This window comes from Epinephelus fuscoguttatus, linkage group LG17, assembly GCF_011397635.1.
Source record: "Epinephelus fuscoguttatus linkage group LG17, E.fuscoguttatus.final_Chr_v1".
NCBI classification, from domain to species: domain Eukaryota; kingdom Metazoa; phylum Chordata; class Actinopteri; order Perciformes; family Serranidae; genus Epinephelus; species Epinephelus fuscoguttatus.
In genome coordinates, this window is record NC_064768.1 from 18,815,962 (window position 1) to 18,843,208 (window position 27,247).

Genomic DNA, 27,247 nt, shown 5'->3' on the forward strand with positions numbered 1-27,247 from the left:
GATTCTACAATATAAATTGCAGAATCTGTCTTGAGAGATTAGTCAATATCAAGGTCAACAAAAATATCAAGGTCATGTCCATATATTGCACGATAAGTCAATACTGTAAAAAATAAAATTAACAACCCTGTTACCAATTGCTAACACAGCTGCAACAGCTCTTAATCAATATACTCTTTGTGCACATATGAACCTAAAGACACGTCAGGGAGATGAGGTAAAATGAACACGTGAAATCGCTTTAACTGTAGCTCTTGGAACGACTCAAAATATAGATCCCTCATTTACTTGTCCACTGTCACCATCCTGCCTGCCTTGTGCTTGGAGACAATACCCATTTGTTGTAAAATAACTCTCACAGAAGGCTCTTCTATATTAGACACAAGCGGGGAGATAGCGGTACAGGCAATTAACTTATCAACCCTGCAACATGGATTTATAGCTAAGGCATTCGTCTCAGGCAGAAGCAGCCAGCCTATTGGCTGTATTGTATTTCTTGTCATCTTCTCTCGCAGGTGGAGGAGTGTCCTTGTCAGAGAGCTGCAGTCGGGATCTGCAGAGGGCAAAGTGCCAGGGCTTGGGGCCAAGGGGGCCACTGGCAGCTCATTGTGCCGAAGACAAACTGAACAGGAGGTTGAAAAAACAAATTGCCCATCCAATATCTGTGCAAATGTTACAGATAGGTCCTGTGCAACCGTGATGTACCTATCAGAATTGATAAATACAGGTGCAAAAAGACTGGGTGCATGTAAGGGATGACACTGTTTAACATTCATGTAACCCTGATGCTCCCAACACATTTTCTCCTCTGTAATCCTTTAGAAACTAATATTATATTGACAACCAATCACACTGGAGAAGCTATTCTGGTAACACTGATGCAGGCATGAAACGTGAAATGTTAGATTAACATTTTCACAGGTCGAATATTAAAGTATTTCAACATATGGGTTCACAGTAATGATCTCCTCTCCATCTAAGCATTCCGTTCTTCTTCATTTTACTCTTCATCATTTTTCTTCCTTTTCTGCCCTCTTTCCTTTGTTCCTTAATTAATTCATATCTATTCACACTCATTAGCTATAGCACAGCACCATATGGCTTCTACTACATTTTTAGCAATAAATTCAGTATGACAGTTGGGACACTGTTTAATATATGTGTGTGTTAGAGGAGAGATGTATAGTTATGTTAAAAGCCATGCTGTGGTGCTAAAAAATGCTATCAAGGCAAATGGAGTTTGGTTTCAGAAGACCTGGCTTCTGCCCTCACCTCTGACTATCTTCACAGACCGGAAAGGCATTTAAAGAATATCTACTCACTGCTGACATTCACTGATCTAAGGTAGCATTTTGAGAAAGAAAGAAATAGTCTCCTAAACTGTGCAGATATGGTCTTCATTCAGATCTGTAAATGACATCACTGCTCAGTTCCCTGGTAGCTCCATCAGCTTGCTCGCTTAATAGCAAACCCTGATGTGTTTGGTACGACATGTGAAAGGTTTGAGACCTGAAGGGTGTTAATTACTTGTCAAGAGGTTGTTAAAACGAGACCCGTGGCAAAAAACACTGAGTGGCTGTATGGAGCCCACACACACACACACACATGCACACACACACACAGCTCGGTGTTCACACTCACGAGTGTACAAGCAAACACAAACTTGTAAATGCCATCATACACACACATGGCAGTGGAGTTATGCATGTTAACACACTCTATATTCATAGCATTATGAGTGGGTCCACAGTTTCATGCGCGCGCGCACGCACACACACACACACACACACACACACACACACACACACACACACACACGCACAAACACGCTCAGGTTAGAATGTCAAACAGCCTTGAATAGCTGCTCATTATGGCACCCGTTGATGTGAAAATGCCAAAAGCAGTATAAGCACATTTTTACACAAAGAGCAGGTGCAGTCCTTCATTCGCACTTCTCTTTCACTTCACCTATAGAGTACCTTAAAATACACTGCACTCCCATCATTCCATCTAGTATTCATGCTGGGTGTTTCTTCTGTGCCACCACGTTATCCCCATTTGAGCGGCAGGCTGTAATAAGCAATGTAATCACGTCAGGTACCAGGCCTGAGAGCGCCACCAGCGAGGCAAGAGGACAGGCTAAATATTTGAACAAAGTCGGATCGATGAAAATCAAGCGCCCTCGGAACATGGAGGAAAATCTCCTGGTAGAGACGAACATTAAAATCTGGACAAAGACAAAGTGTCCCATACGTCTGAACAAGTACGCAGCGTATTTCTTTTCTCTTGCATCTGTTAGTCATTCATGAGGAACGGCCCGGCCGCCCCCAGCTAGCCTTCCTCTTCATTGCAGTTATGATTTATGCCTTCCTTAACTAATCAAGGGTATGATCATTAGTCAGGGGATGTGCAAGGGGCCAGGGCCTTGGCAGGTCAGTGGAAGGCCTTATCTCTCACTGCGGGTTAGGTCCAGGATAAGAGATGACTGGAGGTACGCCCCCTCACCTTCCACCAGTGCCCTTTGAGGCATTTGTCAACAAACAAGACAGGAAAGGGAGCTCTGGGATGTGTTGTAAAATGGACTGAGCCAATGGCGAGAGAATGGTGGTGACAAACATCTGCAACCACTGCTCCCAAGAGTCCATTTGTACTTTTTTTGATGTTTATTAGATTTTTCTGTCTTTGTTTGGATCGAGAGATCAGACAACAATAACACTTCAGAAATGAACAAATTCCCAAAATTGGCAATGGATCTGTTTGCAAAAATGCGCTTGGGAAACCATGGTCTATTTTAATCTGGGATTCAGTGCCCACTGGGTTTCACCTCACAGCGACCTCCACTGCACACACACACACACACACACACACACACACCATCATTAAAAATGCACACACATACTGTATACAGACGACGACCACACTGCATGCAAAAACAGTACAGGAAGTGGAGGGGATACAAAAGGTCAGAGCTCAAGGAATGCAGCACTGATGGCCCTGGCTGCTTCTATTTACGACAAACTTGGCCAATCAGATGCCTACTTGGTGAATAGCCAACTTGGAACTTACTGGAGACTGAAGGGGGGGTTGAAGGAGAGAAAAGGGATTCTTGTGTGTTTGTGGTTTGTGTGTGCATGCGATTGCGGGTGGGTGCTAACAAAGGCTGCGGGTGTTATCCAATGAGGTTCTGCATGCTGAATCTGTCCAAATCAATGTGATTATCCCTCAGCTATTGCTAATTAGAGTCATTAATACGCAATGCAAGCAGGAAACAGCACACGCTCTCTCCCCCTCGCTCCTCCAGCCGATCTCGCCTCTTTCTGGAATGGCTTTTAGGGAACTGAGGCATTTGGAAAAGGTCCGTTGTTGGCCACATTTCAGTCGAGATTCTCATCTGCACATAATTCACTTTCAAAGGGCAGAGGGGGCGGCAAAGAGAATCCTTAATTGCGCCGGCACCGTGTACAACATAGACAAATGTTTATATCTCAGCCCTCTAATGAGAAACCAATAACGGATGCAAAAAGCACTCTCTGCCTTTTCTGCTCCCCCCCCCCCGCCATCGCTTCCTTCCCACCCCAACCCAAATACACAGACACACATGCACATGACAATGAAAAACAGGCCTTTTTGCAGAGCGTCACCTCATTCATCAATAGCCCTTATGCTTGCAGCAATAAATCTGTTTTTATAGAATGTAACATTGCCTATATTTCTCCATTAGGCTGATCCTGTGGTAAGGGCATGGGATGCTTCAGATTGTAATGGTCAAGCTTCTGACGGGCTTTTAAATTGAACCATAAGGAGGCTGCATATGCAGCTCAGCCAGGCTGGGCGAAACTGATTCGGTATTTAAAAGGCAAAGAGTTCAGGAACAGCATGCAGAGACATCCTGCTGTACATTTGTTATAACTAAGCATATATGTTGCTTTTATCTTTACAATCAAATGTTTGGATACTTCAAACATGATTGGAATTTTTTGGAACCAAATAGGAAGTGAGCCTGTTTTACATCAAGTCACCCACATAATAGAGTAAAGGCGACAGTAATTCTTTCAAGATGCGAGTTTATGTAATGCCCTTGTGAGTTTTTAACATCCTCATACAAAATGGATGGCAAGTTACAGGGCAAAGAAATGAACAACAACAAACCGCCGAACACACAGCCACAAGAGACTATCTTCTCATCTCATCTATCTCCCACCAGTCAGTGCGGTGGTCCGTCGCGGCAGAGTGCCAGTCAGGCCGGTGAATCTCGACGCAGCCTTATCTCCCAGCGGCGGAGGAGGAAACGGAGGTCCTTTAAAGGGCTGAGGTCATTTCCTCTGCCTCCGGGCTCTGGCAGGAAAAATAAAATGTCTCCATTCGGTCAGCCCTGCTTTATTTCAAATGCCGCCGCTGCCTTTTAAGAGGCCCTTGTGGGCATGGATGGCAAATGAGCGGTTTTGGGTTCCCGCAATCTATTCCTTTTCTCTCTCCCTCTGCCATTCTCAATCCCCCACTCCGTCTGTGATGCAAACCCCAAATCTCTGCTGTATTTCTACAGTAAATGTGAAAGTGCAGAGATGGATATATAGATAGACAGTGTACGAGATCGAGAGAGAAAAACAGAGACTAAAAGGGAAGGAGAAGCGGTGTGAGAGTGCGGAGGAGCATGAGAGCGAAAGAGGGAGAGATGAAGAGCTGAATGCCTCCTCTTACCCACAGCGCTCGACAGCCCTAAAGCCCTTTCACAACTTCCTGTTACCATTTCTCTCTGAACTGGGCTACATCCAAAGCATGTGTGTGTGTATTTATCAGCATGCAAGGTTTGTATGCGACTGTTGTGCACCCTTGCAAGAGTACGAACAAGTGTGTGTGCCTGGCAGCCTGTGTGTGTGTGTGTGTCATAGAGTAAGGTATGGAGCGAGGGAGTGAGTCAGCGCCATGAAGATAGAGAGGCTCATTGAAAGGCCTGCGTGGTGCAGTGGTGGAGGAGAGCAGCCAGAAACGGCAGACAGGCAGGCAGGCACACATGCTGTGATGTTAGGAAGAGGATTGATAGATCTGTTGCATGGCCACTGCTGCTGCAAGAGCCTAACACACCTCAGGCAGATGGATGGGGAGTGCGTGCGGGGGTACGATTAGTCTTTGTGTGTGTGTGTGAGAGAGTGTGCCCTTTGTGTTTGAGTGCGTGGGAGAGGTGTATTACATGGTGTTGGTGTGTAGTTTTTGTGATGTTGTACTGCAAATAGGCCTTTGCTGCACTTGCGCACACTCATCCGCTGAGGGCAAACGTATGGATGGAGTGAGGAAACACTGAGTGCTCATGTTTGTGTGTAGGTGTCGTATCTGGGTTGGTTTATGTTCGCATGCACACAAAAATACGCATTTCCCTAACACTTGACCTGTAAGTACAGAAAGCGTCATCACTGTTTTTCTGCTTTTCCACAACAGACAGTCTACACTCCCACGCTCATGGTTCCATCTCACATATCAGTGAACCACATTCCCATCCTCTCTCCTATATTCATTTTTTTTTATCATCTTATCACAGACGTTATACAAATAAAACACTTGTGCTATAGGGAGGCATAAACATTTAAAATGTATGTATTAAAGAATAATGAAATTCTACATTTAGTATATACTTACACAGTGTATGTATGTAAAGGTACATGGACATACACATATGCATCCTTGCGGTAGCTATATAGTAACTGGGGTTGTAGGGTTAAGTAAACAAGCTGTGGCAGGATCTAACTTGCATTAATGCTACAGTTTATACAAAGGATCTAACCGCTTTTTTACGCTATTCAAAAATGGTGGGTTTGTGCAGGATATCCGTGTTGTGCGGATGGCAAGTCTAATGACCAATCAGTGGTCAGCAGTGCTTTAACTCCATGTTTTGGTATCAGCTCAACTTGCTTGGAACTTCGACTGAGGTGATACCAAAAAAAAGTACCAGATACTGTCCACAACTTTTTCCAATGGGAAACCAAAAAAGTTGAGAATAGCTGAGCCATAGCGTGCAGTGGAAATGCAGCAATATAGTCATCAAACAACACTTAATCTACATTCACCAGCCACTTTATTAGGTACACTTTGCTAGTACCAGGTTCAGTACTGCCTTAATTCTTCATGGCACAGATTCAACAAGGTGCTAAAAACATTCCTCAGAGATTTTGGTCCATATTGACATGATAGCATCACACAGTTGCTGCAGATTTGTGAACTGCACATCCATGACGTGAATTTACCATTCCGTCACATCCCAAAGGTGCTCTATTGGACTGAGATCTGGTGACTGTGGAGGCCACTGGAGTACAGTGAACTCACTGTCATGTTCAAGAAACCAGTTTGAGATGATTTGAGCTTTGTGACATGGTGTGTTATCCTGCTGGAAGTAGCCATCAGAAGATGGGTACACTGTGGTCATAAAGGGATGGACACGGTCAGCAACAATACTCAGGTAGGCTGTGGTGTTTGAACCATGCTCAGTTGGTACTAAGGGGCCCAAAGTGTGCCAAGAAAATATCCCCCACACCATTACACCACCACCACTGGCCTGAACCGTTGATACAAGGCAGGATGGATCCACGCTTTCATGTTGTTTACACCAAATTCTGACCCTACCATCTGAATGTCGCAGCAGAAATCCAGACTCATCAGACCAGGCAAAGCTTTTCTATTGTCCACTTTTGGTGAGTCTGTGTGAACTGTAGCCTCAGTTTCCTGCTGTTAGCTGACAGGAGCGGCACCTGGTGTGGTCTTTGGCTGCTGTAACCCATCTGCTTCAAGGTTCAACGTGCGGTCCATTCAGAGATTGTCTTCTGCAGACCTTGGTGGTAACGAGTGGTTATTTGAGTAACTGTTGCCTTTCTATCATCTTGAACCAGTCTGGCCATTCTCCTCTGACCTCTGGCATCAACAAGGCATTTTCGCCCAAAGAATTGCCGCTCACTCACTCACTGGATATTTTCTCTTTTTCGGACCATACTCAGTAAACACTACAGATGGTTGTGTGTGAAAATCACTGTAGATCAGCAGTTTCTGAAATACTCAGGCCAGCCTGTCTGGCACCAACAACCATTCCACATTCACTTAAATCACCTTTCTTCCCACTCTGATGCTCGGTTTGAAAGTCAGCAGGTCGTCTCAACCATGTCTACATGTCTACATGCCTGAATGCACTGAGTTGCTGCCACGTGATTGACTGATAAGCTATTTGCGTTAAAGAGCAGTTGAGTGTACCTAATAAAGTGGTGGGTGAGTGGATATTGTATCTAGATATCTAAAAACTTCAATAAGCAACTTAAAAAAGACACCATTAAATCTAAAAGCCTGCTACCCTGCATTGTTTTGCCGGACATATTTGCACCCCCAATGAAGGGGCTTCTATTTTTTAAGCAGTCCTCATGTCAGCATGAACAGTGTCTAATGGTGGAAGATGAGTTTGTACACATACATATTCTTACTCTCTCTCTGTCTTGTCTGTACTTGTATTCCATTCATGTAAATTATAATACACCTTATTTGCAGAATTAATTCAATCCTGCTAGTAATCATAATAAAGAATAAACTGCAGCAACACAGGATAAATACACCATATTATTAAAATGTTTCAATATTTGAGGTAGGTAAAAAAAAAAAAAAAATCACTTCAGCATAGTATTGGAATATTTTGCAAAGCTTTACTTTATCAAAATGGCTGCCAAATATGGATTATTTTATTGTATAAATTATTAATAGTGCAAATACAAATCAAACTTTTGGTAGCCTACAGGACTAGAATAAAAAGTGTACTTTTTCAGTACACTTTATACAGTTTACTGCAATAAAAAAAATCATTAAAGTGAGATGAAGAGATGAAAAAATGTATCTTATTTGATAACACAGATCCTGAAAAATGTTTTCCTTTGGAAACATAATTTGCAATTTAAAAAAGTCTTGCAATACTTTGCATGACCCAAACATAAAATTTTAATAATATTGAGTCGTGACTTAAGTAACGTGATAATACCGTATCATGGGGCCTCTAGTGATTCCCATTCCCTGTCTGGAGAACTTATTTTAGCATATATAAAGTCGAATTTAACCAAAAGTTTCTGAATCAATAAAATGACAGGGAGAGAAAATATAAAAGCAGAGTAGAGAAGTTAGTTAGAGATATGCTCTCCTCTTTGTTTCCACAGGCTGATTGTCGATCTCTCTCTCGCAGAGATGACTGGTCCTGACCTCCTCTCTATCCCATTTTTCTCACGTTGTTTTTGGCAGTGCGCTCACTGAGCTGAACTAAACACAAATAACACAAGAGGGAGGAGAGGAGGTGGAGCAGGAGAGGAGACTGGAGGAGAGGGATGCTCGCTGTGTGATGGTGGCACAGCAGTGATAAGCCGCCGCTCTGACATTTAAACAAGTGTCAGGGTCGAGGGGGTCAGATGACTGGAAACAATGCGTGACTAGATCAGGGCGATGTGTCGATTTCGCTTTGTTACCGGGAGCGCAGACGCACGCCGGCCCATCAGGCTTCAATACACCCTGCTTGGCTCGTTTATGCTTTGATACCTGCTCACCTCTCAGGAAACAGTGAGATGGGGAGAGATGTGGAGTTGCAGCGGCAGAAATTATGTTTTTGTGCTGTTTCTCTTCTCCTCAACTTGTCTTTCAAACACTAAAGAACTGTAATTTTCTCTTCAAGGTTACTCAGTCCTTCTCCTCACATTCTTACTTCCTCTTTGTACGCATCCTCCCCTCCGTCCATCTCCCTCTCTCTCACTGAGCAGGACGCTCCTCTCCACTCATAAAATACGTCTGCTTGTATTTGCTTTTTGGCATCTCAGCAGCGCTGCATTCCAGGAGGGTGACTTATGGGAAACATTGTCTCCCACACAACACAGTGCTAAACTGAGCGGGTTTTTTTGTGCTGTGCATAACTCAGGTCAGCTGAACACTTAGAGGGATAACCTGCAACGGAGCCCAGTGTATTTCTTCCAACTAGTGGCGTCCCTACAATGTTTTCATGATGGTGGCCATATGGGGCCACTGAAAGATTTTGGGTTGGCACACCAAAACTAAAATCCATAACTGAATTTGAGAATTTTGCTTATGCTGTTGAAGTAGTAGTTTGCTTTGGTTTCTTATTTTACAGCTAATTTTACAAATTATCTGATGTGTATAGACTTATACCAGTAAAGTTAACATTTGAGTTCCACAACCATGTTACCAACATGTTGGGAGATTAATTGTTCTTCATATGGGCTGGTTATCCTTTACCGTAAAAAGACAAACATGAAGACCAACACTGAAGGAGTACATGCATTGTAAGGAACAAAACATTTAATGGGAACTAGCCTTTTCAAGGTTAGGGGAGACTCTTGGGTATACATAGAACACATTTTCATCCATATATCTTGAAGTGAGAGTTTAAGGGAGCCTTTTGAAATTGCGATGCAAATTGTGGCATTTTTATGTGATTTTTTGCGGGAAATTGTGGCAAATGACAAAAATTGAGGCTAATGACAAAAGGAGAAAAAAAAAGTGCTTTTTTAAAAACTACTACCTCCAAAAAAGATAAGTCTTGTAATCACTAGCTATAATAATCATACTGAATATTACAAAAATAGCTGCAAATGTTTTTTTTTTTTATAGTTCTCTTCTTTAGTTTTATTTAATTCGGTTCAAAACATGGACTCCAATAATGAATGAATATTGTAGCTCTCAAACCAGAAAATGTGACTGTAAAACAACATGTAAGCTCTTCCAAGAGAAACATAACATTTTATTACATTTCAATACATTCAACACATATTATATGCATTTTAACAGTGCAAATTCTTATGTCAATACAGAGCGTTCCATACTGCAATACCATTAGTGTGATTTGATGACGCGTCTGATGACGTTTCAAATGACGTCGCATGCGTGACGACTTCCGGTCAGCCGGAAGATATGGAAAACGCAGAAAAATTGCGGGACTTTTGAATAATTGCAAGGCCCTGCAAGTATTGCGGACTTTTGTTGAATTTGCGTTAATTATTGCAATCGCAAGATCGCGATTTTCTGAAGAGACTGAATAGTAATGGAGCAACTGGGGGGCCAGCAACTGGATAGGGGGTTACTGTTCCACCACAGAAATTTAAAGATGTTTACTTGATCTCTACTTCACCTACAGTATTAAAATAATGAAATCAATTGCTTTTTAAGTACACTATATACAGTTAACTGTAATAATAGTAATGATTAAAGTGAGGTGAACAGATGAAAAACTTTCTTAATAGAAGAAGTTTTCCTTTGGAAACATAATTTGCAATTTAAAAAAAGTATTGCAATAGCATAACCGGAAACATACAATTCTCATAATATTAAGTCATGACTTGAAGTAACATGATAATACCAGATCATGGGGCCTCTGGTGATTCCCACTCCTGTCTAGATATGTTTGAGAACTGGTTTTAGAACACAGTTTCATTCACATATCTTGAGGTGAGAGTTTAGTTCCCTCGCTAACATTTAGCCTAAACTTGGAGCATTATTTAGCCCTCTTACAAACAAGCTTTGCCATCATGGTTGGTACTGATGGATGCCTTAGGTTGTCTAGTTTCAGAGACCATTACCTTTCCACTAGCTTAAAAAGAGCACACCACAGCCTCTTCAAAATAGTAATGGAGTAACTGGGGGGCCAGCAATTGGATAGGGGGCTACTGCTTCCACCACAGAAATTTTAAGAGGTTTACTTCACCTCTACTTTTTTTAGCCTCACCACCCTCAACTCTGTCTTCCTCCTCTTTAATCCACCCTCTGCTGTGTCCTGTAACCTGTAGATACATCCTTCCTACAAACATGCATCTATTCTTGTCTTTAATAGCCCACAGGACTCACAAAAAAGGACCTGTCAAGATAATCAACCCTTTTTCCCCTACCCGCTAACAGGCAGAGGTTATTTTCCTCAACATTTTGACCCAGAGCATGCCTGGCAGGATAAACTCAGGTGTGGAGCAGGGTTAAGAAGGCAGCTTCACCTTGAAAGGCCACACTTCAGAGCCCGGGAAACCACAAAAAGCAATTAAAAGTATTGATGGAACTTCAATAGCTCTTAAACAGTGCTGCCAGACACCTCGGGGCAAGTAGCACACTAATCTTTTTTTTTTTTTCCTCATCTTTCCATCGCTCCGTTCTCTCCCCCTCTCTCTCGCTCTTTCTTCACTGAAGCTGGTCCTGATCATTACCAACTGATTGCATGAAAAAAAAAGAAAAGCATGTGAAATGTATTTACAGCCATGCGAGGCAGGTGGCTAAAGTGAATATAGAGCCAAGACCCTGAGAAGGTGAGTGTGACAATGATAGTCAATAGTTAATCTAATCCCAACTACCTTGTTAGCCCTCTAATTGGTCGAGTACGTTCGAGCATGTGAATGTGTGTAGCGTGTGTGTTCAAAAAACAATTTCAAAATGAGCCGCTAATGTCGTCGCTGCATGTGTGCACCATTTGCTGCACAGACCCCTTAATGGACCTTTTACAGAAACACGCCAAAAGATTGTCTTCCATATTACAAAACAGGAAATCGAAGAGGAGACAGGGAGGGGCTGAGACAGTGACTGCTTATCCTCTGGAGCAGGGCAGTGACATCTAAGAGCAGGTTGTTTACCCGAAGCCTTCCTGCAGTGTTAAGCCAGCTACTCGCTAAATCACTGATTTACAGAGCAAGGCTTCCGCGGCTGATGTCTAAATTTACGGCTTGGATTGTTGTTCACCGTGACAACACGTAGTCTTGAGAGTGATAGCTGGTGCACTAAAACAAGGTGGGTGTACAAGACAGACAAAGTAATGACTTACCTTTGCACTGGTTGGTGTTCTTATCCAGAATGGCCTTGGTTGACACTATTTTTCCATACCTGTAAAGACAGAGAAACGAAATTGAGTGGTTTTGACCTACAGACCTTTGACTGGTGGGGCAGTTCACTAAAATTGCCATCCCCTGGTTAAAGTAGATGTCTTATTCTCCATACTCTCTGCCATTTAGTTGCAACTAGCAATTTGCAAAGTCGCACAAATGTCAAAAGCCATTGGAAAGAGAAATCACTTAAGGTTAATAACATTATGTGTATGGCTGACTTCAAATGAATGTGCAGCCCTCTGACATTTGAGCGAGTCACTGAACATTTTCAAAAGGTCTGAAAGCATACGAGCACAGTGAACGATCTTAAAAGTGAAGTTGTTACATTAGCATACAGAACAACATAATAAATTCTGATTAATTCCTTTCACATATGAAAACTAGCATGAAGAAAAGGCTTGGTCTCTCAGTAGGAAGATATAATTTGTTGTATTTGTAATTTGTTCTATTGCAATATTTTCTAGTTTAAAAACTGTTGAAACAGCGTGGAAATACTTTTGATAACCCAACATATCATGGCTATTAATTAGAACTTTAAAACACTGAACATATTGTTAATGTTTTTTTTTTGCATTTTGGCATCTTCCATAAATACAACAAACAACAAGCATGACATTTACAATACAGTCTATTAAGTATATGTGATTTTTTTTTGTTGATTTTTTTGTGATTGGCATTCTTTTGATTAATATAATTATCATACATTTGGATAATTCTTGTTTACGCAATAAAATATTTAGGCCTAATACAAAGTTCATTAAACTTTTTATGATATTATACAATTAATCCATCGTCTGGCAATCCAAATTCCTATTGTATAACATGTAACCTTTTGGTTCATTCTTGAATCCTGTATTTTTTCCTATTTGAATCAGTTTGATTCAGCCCTATACATAGAAGTATTCTTTCTAATGGCGTGTATCTACATGTATGAATTTTGTTTTTTGGTATCTGTAAACATAGATTATTAAGTCCACACCCTAAGTTACTGTGGCTAGACTGGACAAGCTTTTTGAATGTTGATCTTTAAGAAGGCCTGACGGACGAAACCTCATCATCAAAATAAGAGATCGGACAAGCTTGACAAAAAGAAACATGGCAACGCTGGTTTAGTTTAACGTCAGCCAGATGCTGTTTCAAGAAGCCGACACCAAAGGCTACGGTATGCAATTGAAGGATATATTCTTTTTTCAACAAAGCAAAAAGGCAAATTGAGACCAACTGATTCTGGTCTTGAAGACAAAGTCAGAAGTCACACATTCTTTTGCATAACAGAGACTAAGGATGACAAGGCTATCGGTCAAAACTGCTCCTGTGCTTTCGGATAGCAAGTCAGCGAAGGCATGACCCGCCCTACTCTGCCTCTGATTGGCTTACCTTGACATTCTTACCCTAACCCTGGCCAATGTCACTCCTCAAGTCCAATCCGAACCAACTGAAACAACAAAGACAACGAGAACTAGCCAATCAGCAAGAGAGTGGGGCGAGTCATGCCTACGCCATCTTAGGATAACAAATTAGCTGCCCGGTATGTGTTCCCCATTCCCCTTCTAGGGATCAGTAATTTACTCTATGTTTTTACCTCTGACTACAAACCATGGTGCTGACCTTGTCTCTCTTTAGTGTACAAAGTTATTTTGAGGGAGCACGTAACTCTACAAAGATAATACAAACAAAGGCACGTTAGCTTTGATCTTTTCTGGCTGACAATAATTCACATCATCTTAGAAATATATCAGCAACCAAACTAGCTGTCCTTTCAAAATCTCTTTAATGTTACCTTAGAAGTAAGGAAGAAGCAAAGCTGAGTGACGCTGTTGATGTGACATGAGGCTAAATCTGCTTGCAGGAGTGTTAGCTAGCGTATTGCTTACATTAGCTGACTTAAGACATGGCAGTGTAATATGTCTGTGAAGACTGTGAGAGTCCCCAAGCCACATCGTTTAGCCATCTTCACAATTATTTCCAACATAGATAAACCTAGCACATATCGAAGTCTGACAGAAAAAGGAAAAGTTGATCAAGGTTCTGGTGGGTACCAAGTTTGCTCAACTGTTATTGGAGCACAGTGCAAAAGGGTAAAGACTTAGAAGAGTTAGAGACTTAGGAGAGCTCATTGGTCTTAATTTGTATGGATGCTAGTGGTGCCCTCCTAATAGCGTTTTCTTTTCCCCCTGGGCTATGTTTCGATACACTGGTGCCGTTTTTTTTTCTCTCATATAACCCATTTATACATATAACCTTCTCATAAGAAGCATGTGTAAGATGTAGTATTATTCTCTGTGAGACCCAACACAAAAGCTGAAATCGTCCACAAAAGTCCACCTTTCTTATTATGTTACTGGTGTAGCTCCCTGCAATACTGAAAGGTATTAAATCTCTTTATTCCACAGCTCTGCATGCACAGTGGGTTGCCATGATTTTTTTTGGAATTGAAAGATTGACCTTACTGACTGACTGACAGTGAGTTATTCTATCTGCTTGTCTCAGCTAAAATTGCAACATTCTGCATTGTGTGCAGGGCGAGAAGCACTGTAAGTACAGTGTGTGTGTGTGTGTGTGTGTGTGTGTGTGTGTGTGTGTGTGTGTGCCAATCTGCACGCGTGCATATTCTGCGTGTAGGTGTGTATGTGTGAGTGTGTGTGTGCAGGCGCAACCTTGTTTGAACAATTACACTTGTGTGTGAGATGCATACATGTTTGTGTATAAATACATAAGTGAGAACAATTCCCTGTGTGTTAAGCACACATCACAATGAGTGAGCAGTTTGTCGTACACACACACACACACACACACACACACACACACACACATTCTGTAGGGAAGAAGCAGTGGTGCATCCCGGCCCATATTTCACCAGCAGGGGATAATTGTGCCATTTCTCAACGAGTGGCGGAGACTCTATTTACTGCATGCTGCGGTGGGGTGGGTGGTGGATATGAACTGATGAGCTCTGAGAGGAAAACTACCAGCTCACACACACAAATACAGATACCGCGTGAGTACACACACGCACACACAAATATGCACACACGGAGACAGCACTCACCAATCAGCGGATTGTCTCTCTTCAGCAGATAAACAGGCCATTTTAACTATAGGGATCCATAATCTACTGCAACAGAACACGACTAACTTGCAACATTTGATCACATTGAGACACTCTCAAGCGTAAGTACACAAGATGAGCATGGAACAGTGAGCGCTCATTTGATTAGAGAACATGCAGAGCTGGGTTAGCAACTGCAGTATTTTAGTGTTTGATGAGAAACAATCTGGGGAGAAACAAGGAGTAAGGACTGGTGATAAGGGAGAATATTCAAGGATGGTATGTGAAATTTTATATATTGTATATTGTGATTTAACTTAGATTTAGTGATTAATAAAATACACCAGGCAGGAATTAGAAAAGGACAATACGGACAAACTCAAAATACGGGATATTTTAAAGTCCAGATAAAATGGGGACTGAACATTGTTCCGATGGCCCGAAAATCAGTCTGAAAAAATATCTCACTGGATTGAAAGACCTTTTCTCCTTCAGACTGTTATCCCAAAAACATACACTCAAACAGCTGCTCTGAAGCCCTGTTTCTCCAAAAAATGCACACTCCCTACAGTTAGACAACCCAATCGCAAGAAAGAGTGTTTGTTTTGTATGTTTCTGTAAACCATGGATTCATTGCATTCGTCATCAGTGCTGTGGTGAATGTGTGGTTAGGTGTAGGCACTCAAACCACTTGGTTATGGTTTGGAAAAGATCATATTTTGGCTCAAAATACCCATGTCTGGTGACACAAAGTCGCTTGAAACGCAGGGATGACTCAGTGAAAAACACCCAGGTTCAGGGTGTCAAACTCAAACTGAAGGGTCAACAAAAAGACCTGAGATCAGTGGCTCAAAGGCAGCTGAGAAACACCACAAAGGGTTGGTAAAAACACCATGATTGGTGGCTCAAATGCCACTGGAAAACTGAAAGTAACTGCAGAGAGTGTGTATTTTCTAAGAAATGGAACTTTGGAGCAATGTATGTTTGTTTTGGGGATAGCAGGCTGTCGGAGAAACAGGCTTTCGTTTCAAGGGGGCAGTATTGAGTCGTATTTCCATGTACAACAGGATATGCATTTAGGACATGTAATAATGTCATATAATAATGAATTTGATTTGACAGGTGAGATAGTAGTATCTGTCTGACAGAGAGACCACCGTATGCTTGATGTAGTTGCTTAGGCAGTCCACTGTACATAATCTGGAGCTGTCTCTCGTAACACCTTTTTCAAAGTGAATAAATTCTAGGCTTGTAACCACAATATTTTGGGAAAACAGAACATACAGTTTGAGATGGTGTATGCCCAAAGACACACTGATGTACCATGCTGTTACTAGCTAACTTACGGTTGAAATTGGTACTAGCTTACATGAGCAAACATCATATTTTGCTTTACAGGAGGAAAACATGATGTTGTAAAATTTTTGGTATGTATTGTCATATGGGTGCACAATACAGCTTGGGATGTTATCTGAAAGGGTTAAAAAGGCACTTCATCTTGACTTTAAAATAAATGCCTAAATGATCAATATACAATATAAAAATGAATAGTAATGTAAATATGACAACCACTTCTCTTTTAACTGAGCTAGAACACTCAAATAGGGTCAGAAAAGTGTATAAATTAAGTATAAAACAACCTTAAACACCTTGAAAAGATAAGATTTTAGAAATATGTCAACAATATAATCAAATCAGAGATTATATTGAATCTTATATCACAATATTGATTTCTTGCCAAGCTTTACTTGCAAGTCACTGAGCTAGCTGTTGTGTTTGTTCCTGCATGCGTGTCTGTTTATTTGAACACAGGTGTCCCCCCTTGCTTCAGTACTTAAGTGAAAAATTTTGTATGCTTTCAGTCTGGGAAGCAGTTAAAAAGCTCAGTGCTTTTGGCACAAATTGGGGGAAAAGTTCTCATTAAAACTTTGTTTGGACTCTGGGGAAGCAGGAGACAGTAGCTTTCCAATGCCAACTCATCACTGCTTGCCTCATTAAATGTTAAAGATGGCTCATCAATGCATCCTTTCCGCGGTCCAAATACACACCACAAAGACACTGCAGCGAGATGAAAAGGCAAGGTGGAAGGAGCCAGCTTCCTGCCCATAATGGAGGCATACTGGAGACGGATGGCGAATGTGATCAGCCTGTTCATGTATGTGGCGTGTGTGTGGCTGTGGACGACCCTGCTGGTGGCTCCTTCGCCTCTCTGCCAGGCAGGCCTGGGGAGGCTTTGATGTGACAGAGGCAGTCCCTGTGAAGCACAGGTTTAACACTGTGATGTTGTGGCCGGGGATGCAGAGCCTGTCTCCACTAATCCTATTTCAATCACTCTCGCAGCCTCTTATCTCTGACTCCGCTGGCCCTCGGTCCTCCCTCCTCCTCACAAATCTTCTCCTCTCTCTTGCTCCCTCTCTTTCTCTCCTAATGTCTCTTTACCATCCTCTCCATTTCTCGTTCCTGTTCTGTATCCTTCATTTCTCTCCTTTTATCTCTCCCTTCCTCCTCCCTCCTAATAGGAATCCCATGGCAATCATTCTGATGCAACATCGGATCAACCCTAAGAAAAGAAGACGCCAGAAATGAAACCGCCTATAAAAAATAGAAGCTTTATGAGCTATTTTAGGCTGATGAAATGTACAAATTGTGGTGGATGTAAAACATGTCATTCGTTTGACAGCTGTCTGGGCACTGAAATGCGATAAAATTGAAGCTGAGCCGAAAGCTCGGCTACGTTTTTAAGAGGGCAGCTGCATGCACACACAAGTGACATCCCAGCGCTGCATTTCTATCTTTTCTCGCTCTCTCGCTGGATGAAACGATCCAGGCGTATTTCATTTCCGTCATTCGTCTGGGAAAAGTGAAGTGGCTCTTTGCTGTATGTGGGTAGAGGGAGAGCTGGCCAGAACCACAACACGTCACTGTGGTGTTGCTGGTACACAGGAAAGCACAGTGCTGGAAAGGATGGAGGGACCACCCAAGTGTTGTGCTGAGACCTTGCCCTCAGTCTTTGGAGGTACTCTCCAAAGGTTTGTAACTCTGTGTGTGTGTGTGTGTGTGTGTGTGTGTGTTTGCCATTACACAACACAGCAATGCCTTGAACAGTAGGTAGATGAAACCTGAACTAGGATCTAAGACCACTCTCTCCCATCTGTGCTCTCTGAATGTCTTTGCATATATGCTTGGTGAGGTGCGAGTGTGTGTCTGTGCCTGTGTGCGCACACAAAGCTGCATATGATTGTCCATCTGTGCCTACAGATGAAGACTTAAATACTGTATAATGCATATACAATTTGAGCCCTCATTCTTTGATGAAATAAAAACAAAATAAGCAAAAAGAATAAGGGTTAGGCTTTACTGTGTTCATCTGTAAGACTGTATGAGTTGTATAAAAGCAGAAAAATCTGCCTCAGTTCCCGTTCAGCACCTTCGGCGCACCTGTGCAAAGCAATAAGGCAGGTGCAAAAGGCACACTGTGGAGAACAATAACCTCAATTTATCACCTCTTGTAGGCCTTTACGCAAAATAATTAGCAGAAGGTAGATACTGTAACTGAAAAAGAAAAGGTGCTGCACTAAAAGTTCTTCTCATGTACAAGCAGGTGCACCTGCCATACAGATTTACTATTTGCTCCATGCAGCAAATATTTTCCAGAGGGGATTCACAAGCCCAAGAGGAGCATGGTTTTATTGAAAAATGTGTAATGGTTACACTAGTGTCTTTGTCAGTAGCAGAGAGCAGCATTCAAATATATTATTTCTACCCATTAGTTCAGGTAGTGACAACCTTAACACCAATTTCAGCTGACGAAACAGTGATAATAAGTTTGTAAGATGAGCCAATCTCTAGTAACGTCTTGTTATTGAAAGGGGAACTCAGCGAAGACAGTCCAAAAGTATTAGTAAACATGAACAGCTCTCTCCCAAATCCAAAAACTAGAGTGCTAAAACTCAATTTTGAGATGTCATTAGGTGTAATGCTTAGAGCTGGTCCTTAGACAATTCATGATTAAAGATGTTCTAGATGACACTGAGAGCACTAAGGGGAATGTTCTCAGTATATGGGTATGTTTCTGTTACAGAAGTGAGAATACTACAATAGAATAAAGCTCATTTAAGTATAAAAAAGGATCTTCAATATCAGGCCCATTCATTCGCTTTAGAAATCTCATACTATGCACTACCTTCCCAATGTGTATGCTATCTGTCAACATACTTTTATGAGAATATCTAGTAGTATTGTATGTATTTCTTTAAACAAACTGAGGTGTAATTATCACGACATTTTGTAAGAGTAACCATTGTAACCTGTGTCAACTTCAGTGCAAATGGCAATTTAAAGATAATTAAAAAAATGTTACACCTAACAAAGTGGGATCTCTAAGGCCTCGTTTACACTGCAAGCGATGCGTTCGTGTAGCTGCTGTCCTGTCAAAATACAAACCACACTCGAACAGTTGGTGGCAGTAGTGCACCGTGTTTGCAAATCTCCAATAACCCCAAAAAAGAAGAAGTGACTTTAGACCCAAAGCCCATGGTGGACAGGTTTGCGCGCCAGTGATTATTCTAACACTTGGAGAATTAATATTTAGTACTACAAATGTGTAAGTACATGAAACAGGCAGCACGTAGAACAGATGCGGTGTGAATGCTCTAACTTGTTAACAAGCTCGCCGAAATGAAAACGTGAGTAAACAGCAACCGTTAGCGAGCACTACACTAATGCATTGCTTGCGGTGCAAATGAGGCCTAAGCGCTATTGCTGTCTTGGTCGCTGTCCACCATCATCTGTGTTGAGCACTGTCATGGATCACAATGCACTGTGGGATATTGATACGGGCTAGTGTCCATTGCAATATTTCATTGGAAATAGTATGCATGTCACATACTTAGGTTTTGAACGTACTAAAAAATCTCTCATACTGTTTAACCTTATTAAGTAGCATATTAGTGTTGAATTTTGGACACAGCCTTTGTCTATGGAGCAGCACCAGACTTCTGATGGCATCTCAAGTTTGAGACTTACTTCTCTGGTTTTTGTTTTTGAGAAGGGGCAGCTTATGTTCACAAATATTGATTCAACTTTCCATGACCATAGAACTAACATATTGGAATTCCTAATTTAAGTGGTGTTCCCCTTTAAGATATCAATTGTATGGATTTTTTTTTTCTTTTTGGAATAGGACTGAAGTATTTGCACATATCATGAAAATTCCACCTATTCTATCAACACTCGAGATAACCAACAATTTTATAGGATGTGTTTTGTTTTCGTTAAGTCTTTGATGCTAATGCAAGAGACAGGTGTCACCATGGCAGACGCACAGAGAGGACAGAGCAGAGGAAAAAAAAAAAAAAGATGGAAGAGAAACATGACTTCTTTATACTTTTATATCAAAGATAAAAAGGAGAAACAGGATGTAGGAGAGAGCAAGATATAAATGGGATGACAGATAGAAATGGAAAATCTCAGACAAATAGCATGCACAAACACTCAGGTGTTCACACAATAGAGTAAGAAAAGGAAAGTATGTTGTGTGAATTTTGCATATATATAAGTTAATGATATAAGTGCATGTGTATGCCTTGTGACTGAGATCAGCAGGAATCATCTTGCTGTATAAAAGCAGTGTGTGTCAGCTGCCCTTGAAAGTCATCCCATCTTAAAGCAGCTGAGGTGTCCCACAGCTCGTATGTCTCTGTGGCTCAAACAGAGGTCAGGCCTCCTGTCCACAGGGCATCTTTTCGGATAGAAATATTAAACAGATGTACGTGTGAGATGCTGCTGCTGCTGCTGCAGTTGCTATGCGACTACTGAAAATCCATATGGATGTAGCTAACCTTAAGCTTCAAATATGTCTTTATTTATTTATTGTTCATTTCTTATGTTTGGCACTTTTGCAAAGACAAACAAGACTAAGAGCAGCATCTGGGACATACAACAGCAAAACTGTTGTTAGAACTTCCAATCTCCAAGTGAAATTACTGCATGTATTTTAACTGTTTACTAACACCTTAACATTTCAAATCTCAAGCCTGGATCTGCGTGAAGGACAAAAAGCAGAAAAAAAAAAAACAGCACAGCACTCATAAATAGGAAACATTTTTAGAGAGCGGTAAAATAAGAAGAAAGTCTGTGGCTAAAATAAGTTCAAAGAAAAAGACAAAAAGGCAGATATTTCGAAAGAGACCAAAAACTGTCAGAGACAGACAAATGAATGTGATGACACAGAGAGACGCAGTGGGAAGAATAAACAGAGGAGGGCAGAGCTATCCTGATGGACACCTGGCAGGGAGCAGAGCAGCTGTTCACTCCACCTACTCTGAGTTAATATCAGTGACTTCGTCTCATGACCTCTGAGCCTCAGAGCTGACAGGTTGGTGGTAATGGCCTTTATCTTTATCCCAGCATGGAACTGCATGGAGACTGTGACACGTTTTAGCAAAGTGAGTCCAAAGTCGGACTCGTCATAAGCACAAAACTTGTTTGTTGGATCAGAGTTAAAGGCTGCCAGGCTAATTACATTGTCTGGTATGGTACTGTATATGATGTATGGTATATGGTGAAGTATTCCATAGTTATGGCAGAGTATTCTACACTTTTGTTAAAGGATAATGCTGTCTAAATTATAAAAGCTTTACAGTATAAATATCAAAACATTGTGTTGGCAAGCACGAGCAGCAATAAATCAAAAACGCTTCAACAAATTGGATAATTCCTTTTTTGGCTTTAGCACTCTATCTTTTTCTTGGCAGAATTTCACCATGTTTTTTTAGGTGCTGGGATTCCCCCAGTGTTTTGTTGGCGGGTTTGCGGTAAACTGCCAAATGTTTACTCTCAAACCTTTAACGTCTCTAAATGTGGGAAGCATCTTGGAACAGAAAGGTAATCCGGCCTTGAGTGGCTGCTCTTTCTTTTCTCATTTCCTCTCCTTCAACAAATGTTACATTCACTGGGCGAAAGCACACACTGGCAACACTGCAGAACATCTAGTTTACTTTGGCAGCATAAACACAGTAAATATAATCTGGTAGATCAAAATAACATAATCAACGTGCATCTTGAAGTCCATTTATTTCCTACAGGTTTAAGTGGCCGCAGTACTTTGGCCCTGCAGTGTGTCATCGCACCCGTCTGTTGAAGTTGGCCGTGGTCTCTCTCTGTGGTCATTAGTTGTCATCAACTATTCTGATTTCAATTTTTCTTTATTTCCCCACTGATGTGATTTCTTTTCATGAACATTCATTTCACCTGGCAAGTGTGAAATGGATGACAAGTTGATTAGAACCATTCAAACTTCCCCACCTCCCTTTATAATAGGAATAGATTATAGCTGCAAGCAGCAACACAGCCACCGGGCTCCAGACAGGCAATTTATAAGGGAAAAGAAGGTGATTTAAAAGTTTTAGCATGTGTTCAGAATTCATTGCTGGAGAGTTAAATTTAAAACAATTTATCTTCGTATTAAGGGACTTTCAATAAAAGAAAGTTTTAAAATTCAGATAGCCTCCATCAGGTAACTGTTCCTCCAATTTTGGTCCGTGTCGCTTGAGATGAGACTGGATCAATCTGCTAAATCTGGTCCATTTGTATTCGTTTGAATGTATTTCATCTATGTCTTGCTGTGTCACTTTCTTATAAATAATCTAAAACCCATTCTTTTTTATGATTAAATTAATACAAAATTCAAAATTTTGCCAAAATTATACATTTCAAGATAAATGGAATTAATTAACCACACTTCCCCACATCGATCAGGTACAGAATGGATTGGCTGTGATATGAAAAAAAATATTCCTGCAAGTCTAATAGAGTAAAACATTTTTAGTGAATTTGGAATTTGTCATTTTTGTTTAGGAGAGTAAAAAGAAAGAAGGAAAAGGACGAATCAAAACAGAAAAGGACATAAAGGGAAAAAAAAGCAGAAAGCGGTAAAAGTATTGAAATTTTAAAAAACAAACACATAAAACTGGAGACTCCTGCACTGTCTTCACAGTAGTGAGTCATCAACCAAAGTGTGAACACAGGTCAAAATAACATGGGTGCATGCCAATGCTGAAACTCTGGTTTAAAGCCAGCAACACAAATGAGTGTTCTCAAAGGCAGTCGGATGGTTTTCAAATGCAGCACTGTGATGTAATCAAGCTTTTTTCTAAATAAAGGCAATTTTTCTGAGCTGCAGGCATTCACCTTTTGCGGAAAACAAGTTTACGCTGGTTGAGATTAGATATGGATATGGAATAGCAAAAAGTGCTAACAAAGAAACTCCTTTCCATGTGGACGTGGAGAGGATGGAAGGGGGATGAAAACATACCTAACGCTCTAAGCCAAGAAAAAGTCCCTCCCTAAATTGCAACTTGTCATTTTCATACTTTAGTTTCTGTACTACTTAAACAGACAAAACATAAAGTGTTACTAAAACAGCTTTAGAGGTGCTGTGTTTCCAGTTTATACGCTGAGCCAAGCTAACTCGCTGCTGATTAGCGCTTCATATTTGAAGAACAGATATGAAAGTGGTATCAGTTCCTGTATGATTCTAAAACATTTCTCAAAACGTCACGCTATTCTCTATTCTAGTCTCTATCCTGTGGTCACCTTCAGGGGATTTGAGTGGGTGCTCTGCCCTAGAGGAGGTGGAAATTTTTGGTGCTCTTCACTTGACCCTGCCACCCATCTGGACTCAACGGGAACCCAATCGCCAGAATAAATGTTGGCATTGTACGTGTTTGCACACCACAGATATGCAGTATTTTTATGTAAATATGTAGCGGATATTTTTGCGCTTATGTTTCTTTACATTTTAACAACACTGTGGTTATGTTTAGGCACACAAGAAAACACCTGCAGAACTTGGCTGTGGTTAGGTAAAGATCATGTTTTGGCTCAAAACACCCACTTTTAACTGCACAATGACAGCTGGAAATGCAGCTTATGTCTCGTTAAAAAACAACTGCTTTAGTTGTTTGTTGGAAAGGTTGCAGCAGCATACTGGTATCAAGGTATACTGTGGTATAAAAATGTATGGTTACCATACCATGTACATTTATTCGTTTATGTTATTGAAAAAACGCAACTGGATGGAGAATCTAATCTTTATCCTAGCTACTTTCAAAAGGGAGACTTTTTACACGTATTTCCATTTAAAAATGGTTTCTAGTTGCAATTATAGTAATAAAACATTTGTTCAACCAAAAAACCTCCTGTTTTCATTCATTTAAGGATCATTTTAACTGATAATAACAGTCCTGTAATACTGTGTTACAGTAAAACCACAATATTTCCCAAGACGGTAATCATACCGTGGTCTGCAGTGATCTGGCAGCTGTCTCGCCCAAGTGTCACGCTATCCACTGTCCCCTCGACCCCCCAAGGGCAAAGTCAGCTCATATACATGGAATCGGAACCACATCCTTTTAAAATCGTTGATATGATACATATGAAATGCAGAAACTTAATATATCCGTTAAGAAACATCCAATGCCAACATTTTTCTTCTTGTGACTGGGCTGCTAATGACCATGCTTAAGGACGTCCTTGTCAACCAAGTGTCGGTATGGCTTAGAAATATCAACCATCTGCTACGATTTTATTCTTGTGGTTTCTTTGTTCATTCATTTCATTCATTTGTCTTTGTGTTTTTGTTTCAATTGTAACTCATACTTGAAATTGAGTAATGGCATAGGATACTGGACTTTCTTATAGGATGTATAGTTAGAGAAAGTTTAGAAAGATAACGCAGTTTAGGCTGGAAATATGCTCACCACAGAGACATGATGCTCTCAGACTGAGCCTGGGAAAGTGAACTACAGACTGGTAGCGTGTGTTAACCAAGAGTGTGTACCAAGAAAAGACCAGAGAAATAGTAAGTGACAGCAGGAAGCATTAGCCAGTTGTTCTGAGGGCAGCTAGTTACAATCTCCTCTTTCTTTTACACACAAACACAAACACACACACACACACACACACACACACACACACACAGTCATCTTCAGAGCCAGCCTTGCAGAATAGCCCCTGTTTGTTTGGAAGTGTCCAACCTGTCAAACCCTCATGCCATGCACTGCTGTCTGACACGCACAAATGAACACATCTCATCTGTGCTGCTGCTGCTTCTGCTTTCTAGATACTGCTTCAAATGAAAGGGGAAGTCAGTAGAGGGAAATAGGGAGGAGGGAAGGAGGGTGGGATAGTGATTTAAAGCCAGAGAGTCCTGAGATCTCAGGTTTTGTCCCTGACGTCAATCAGTCTTGTTGCACCGGAGACTCTGCTGCAGCTTCTGCTGGAGCAGAGAAACCGTCCTCCGCTGTACGACAGGAGTCAGACAGAATGCAAAGCACAGCGGGTGGGGGGGCTTTCAGACCAGCGTGTTACAGCAACAACTGGATTGGTTGCTATGGTTTTTGGTATTAGTTCCTGGAGGCAAACAGAGGTGAACTGCAGCCAGAAAGCCTGACTGTTTCTAAATGACTGTGTGTGTTTTGCGTAGATTGAAGCCCTAAAGTCACACTAAATAAGCTAAATAACTAAAAACGCTGTTCAAGAAAATTATTGTTAGAGCATTAACTGTTAATAGTCGGCTTCAATGCAAAATTGAAAGAGAGGTTCTTTCCAGCCTCTAAATAGGCAAACTGTCTACATGTCATGTATACAGTAATGGGAGGATAAATAATTCACAAAAACAGCCTTAGGCCAAATCAGCTTCTCTGCTCGCCCTCGCTCTGAAATCGATGTTTGGGGAGGAAAAAGGCGTTGCATTTAAGTCAGTTTGGCCCAGCCAGTGAACTGACTATGTCACTACTGCTGGAGCAGAGCAGTGGAGAGATTAACATGATGAAGAGATGCGAGGGGGCAGATGAGAGAGAGGAGGGAGAAAGGAAACATGGAGAGTGGAGGGAGCGTAACAGAGGATAACACTGGGAAAGAAAAAGTGGAGAGTGAAACAGAAAGGGGAGGAAGTGAGAGAGCGAGGAAGGCGTTCACACATAGAAAAAGTGGGTAAGGAGAGTTCTGGTTCCAGGAACAGCAGATGCTTCTACTCAGTGTGAAGCTGTAGCTGTAGGAGTATTTTAGTTTGGGCATTCCTGTGGCTGTCTGTGGCTGCTTTTCAGAGGTTAAGCACCACTATCTCTTTCTGCCCTGAGTGACGCACAACATGACAACATGGTTGACGAGAGTAGGGTGTGTTTGGGTTGGAAGATAGAGGAACTGGGATAACAGAAATGTAGGTGAGTAAGCAAAAGACACATTGTTTAGATTAGAACTCAACCAATACTGAATTTTCACGAGTGACAAATTCTAAAGTTGGAAAATGCTGCATCTGCTGTAACATGAACCCAGAACATGCAGAAAAAAAATTGATAAGGATCTCTAAATTTTGATTATTAAAAAGCAACTAAACACCAAGCTAAAAAGCAGGGCTTTTCCTCTGGATGCAGGTTTCTGTTTCACCTGGGTGTGGAACACTTGAGGGGCGTGCTGGTACCCCAGAGGTACCCCCGATCCGCAGTGGGTCCTCCTTGGACCGGACTTGGCTCTGACCTGTCAAGGCATGGACACAGGACCTCTGGGAGGTGTCCTATAGTGTCTGGCACCAGGGCGTTAACTTCAGATCTTTTGGGTCCTGTGGGTTGTGAAGTGGGGTAACAGCACGTCCCACAGATGTTTGATCAGACTGTGATTTGGGGAATTTGGATGCCAGGTTGATGCCTTGAGGTCTCTGTCATGTTCCTTGGGCCACTCCTGTTGGTCCAGTCCTGCTGGGGGGGGGGGCAATGCTACTGGGGAGTGCCGCTGTCATAAGGGGGGGTACCTTGTCTGCACTGGTGTTTAGGTGGGTAGAGCATGTCAGGTGGCATCCACATGAATGTCAGAGCCCAAGGTTTCCCAACAGAACATTGCATTGTTACAAGATGATCAATGATGTTCATGTCACCTGTCATTAGTTTCTCTGTTTTGGCCGATCGGTGTATGTATATCTCATGTTTGTAATATCCTAAATAGGCAGATAAAACTTGCCAATGTGTCTGTCTTGTGTAATTGTACTAGTGGAAAGGGTGATGAAAATTTAGGACTTTGATGCTGGACTGGAGCGTTTTTGCTTCTAATTCTTCTTCCCTGTGTCAGTTTTTTGAAATAGAGCCATGGGACAGGCAGGCTCTGATAGCTCGGCAGCTAATGTCAACACTGGACCTCAGAGAGTCATTAGGGATAATGTGGCACTGCTGAGTGCCCGGGCCTCTGCTCCATAAAAACAGGTGGTCCCAGGGTCACCCCTCCCTTCTCTTCCCCTCACCTCCTCTACTTAGCATACCTTATGGCTCTTTCC

At 41.6% G+C, this 27,247-nt stretch overlaps 1 protein-coding gene across 3 annotated transcripts in view; it reads right to left on the bottom strand.

Annotated features, from left to right (window-relative positions):
- Positions 1 to 27,247, bottom strand: part of rbms3 (RNA binding motif, single stranded interacting protein) — a 382,296-nt gene that overhangs the window by 183,614 nt on the left and 171,435 nt on the right. For all 3 annotated transcript variants that reach the window (XM_049601753.1, XM_049601755.1, XM_049601754.1), the window contains one exon: positions 11,813 to 11,871. In XM_049601753.1, coding sequence (XP_049457710.1) covers positions 11,813 to 11,871 — 59 coding nt within the window. The remainder of the gene's footprint in view (positions 1 to 11,812; positions 11,872 to 27,247) is intronic.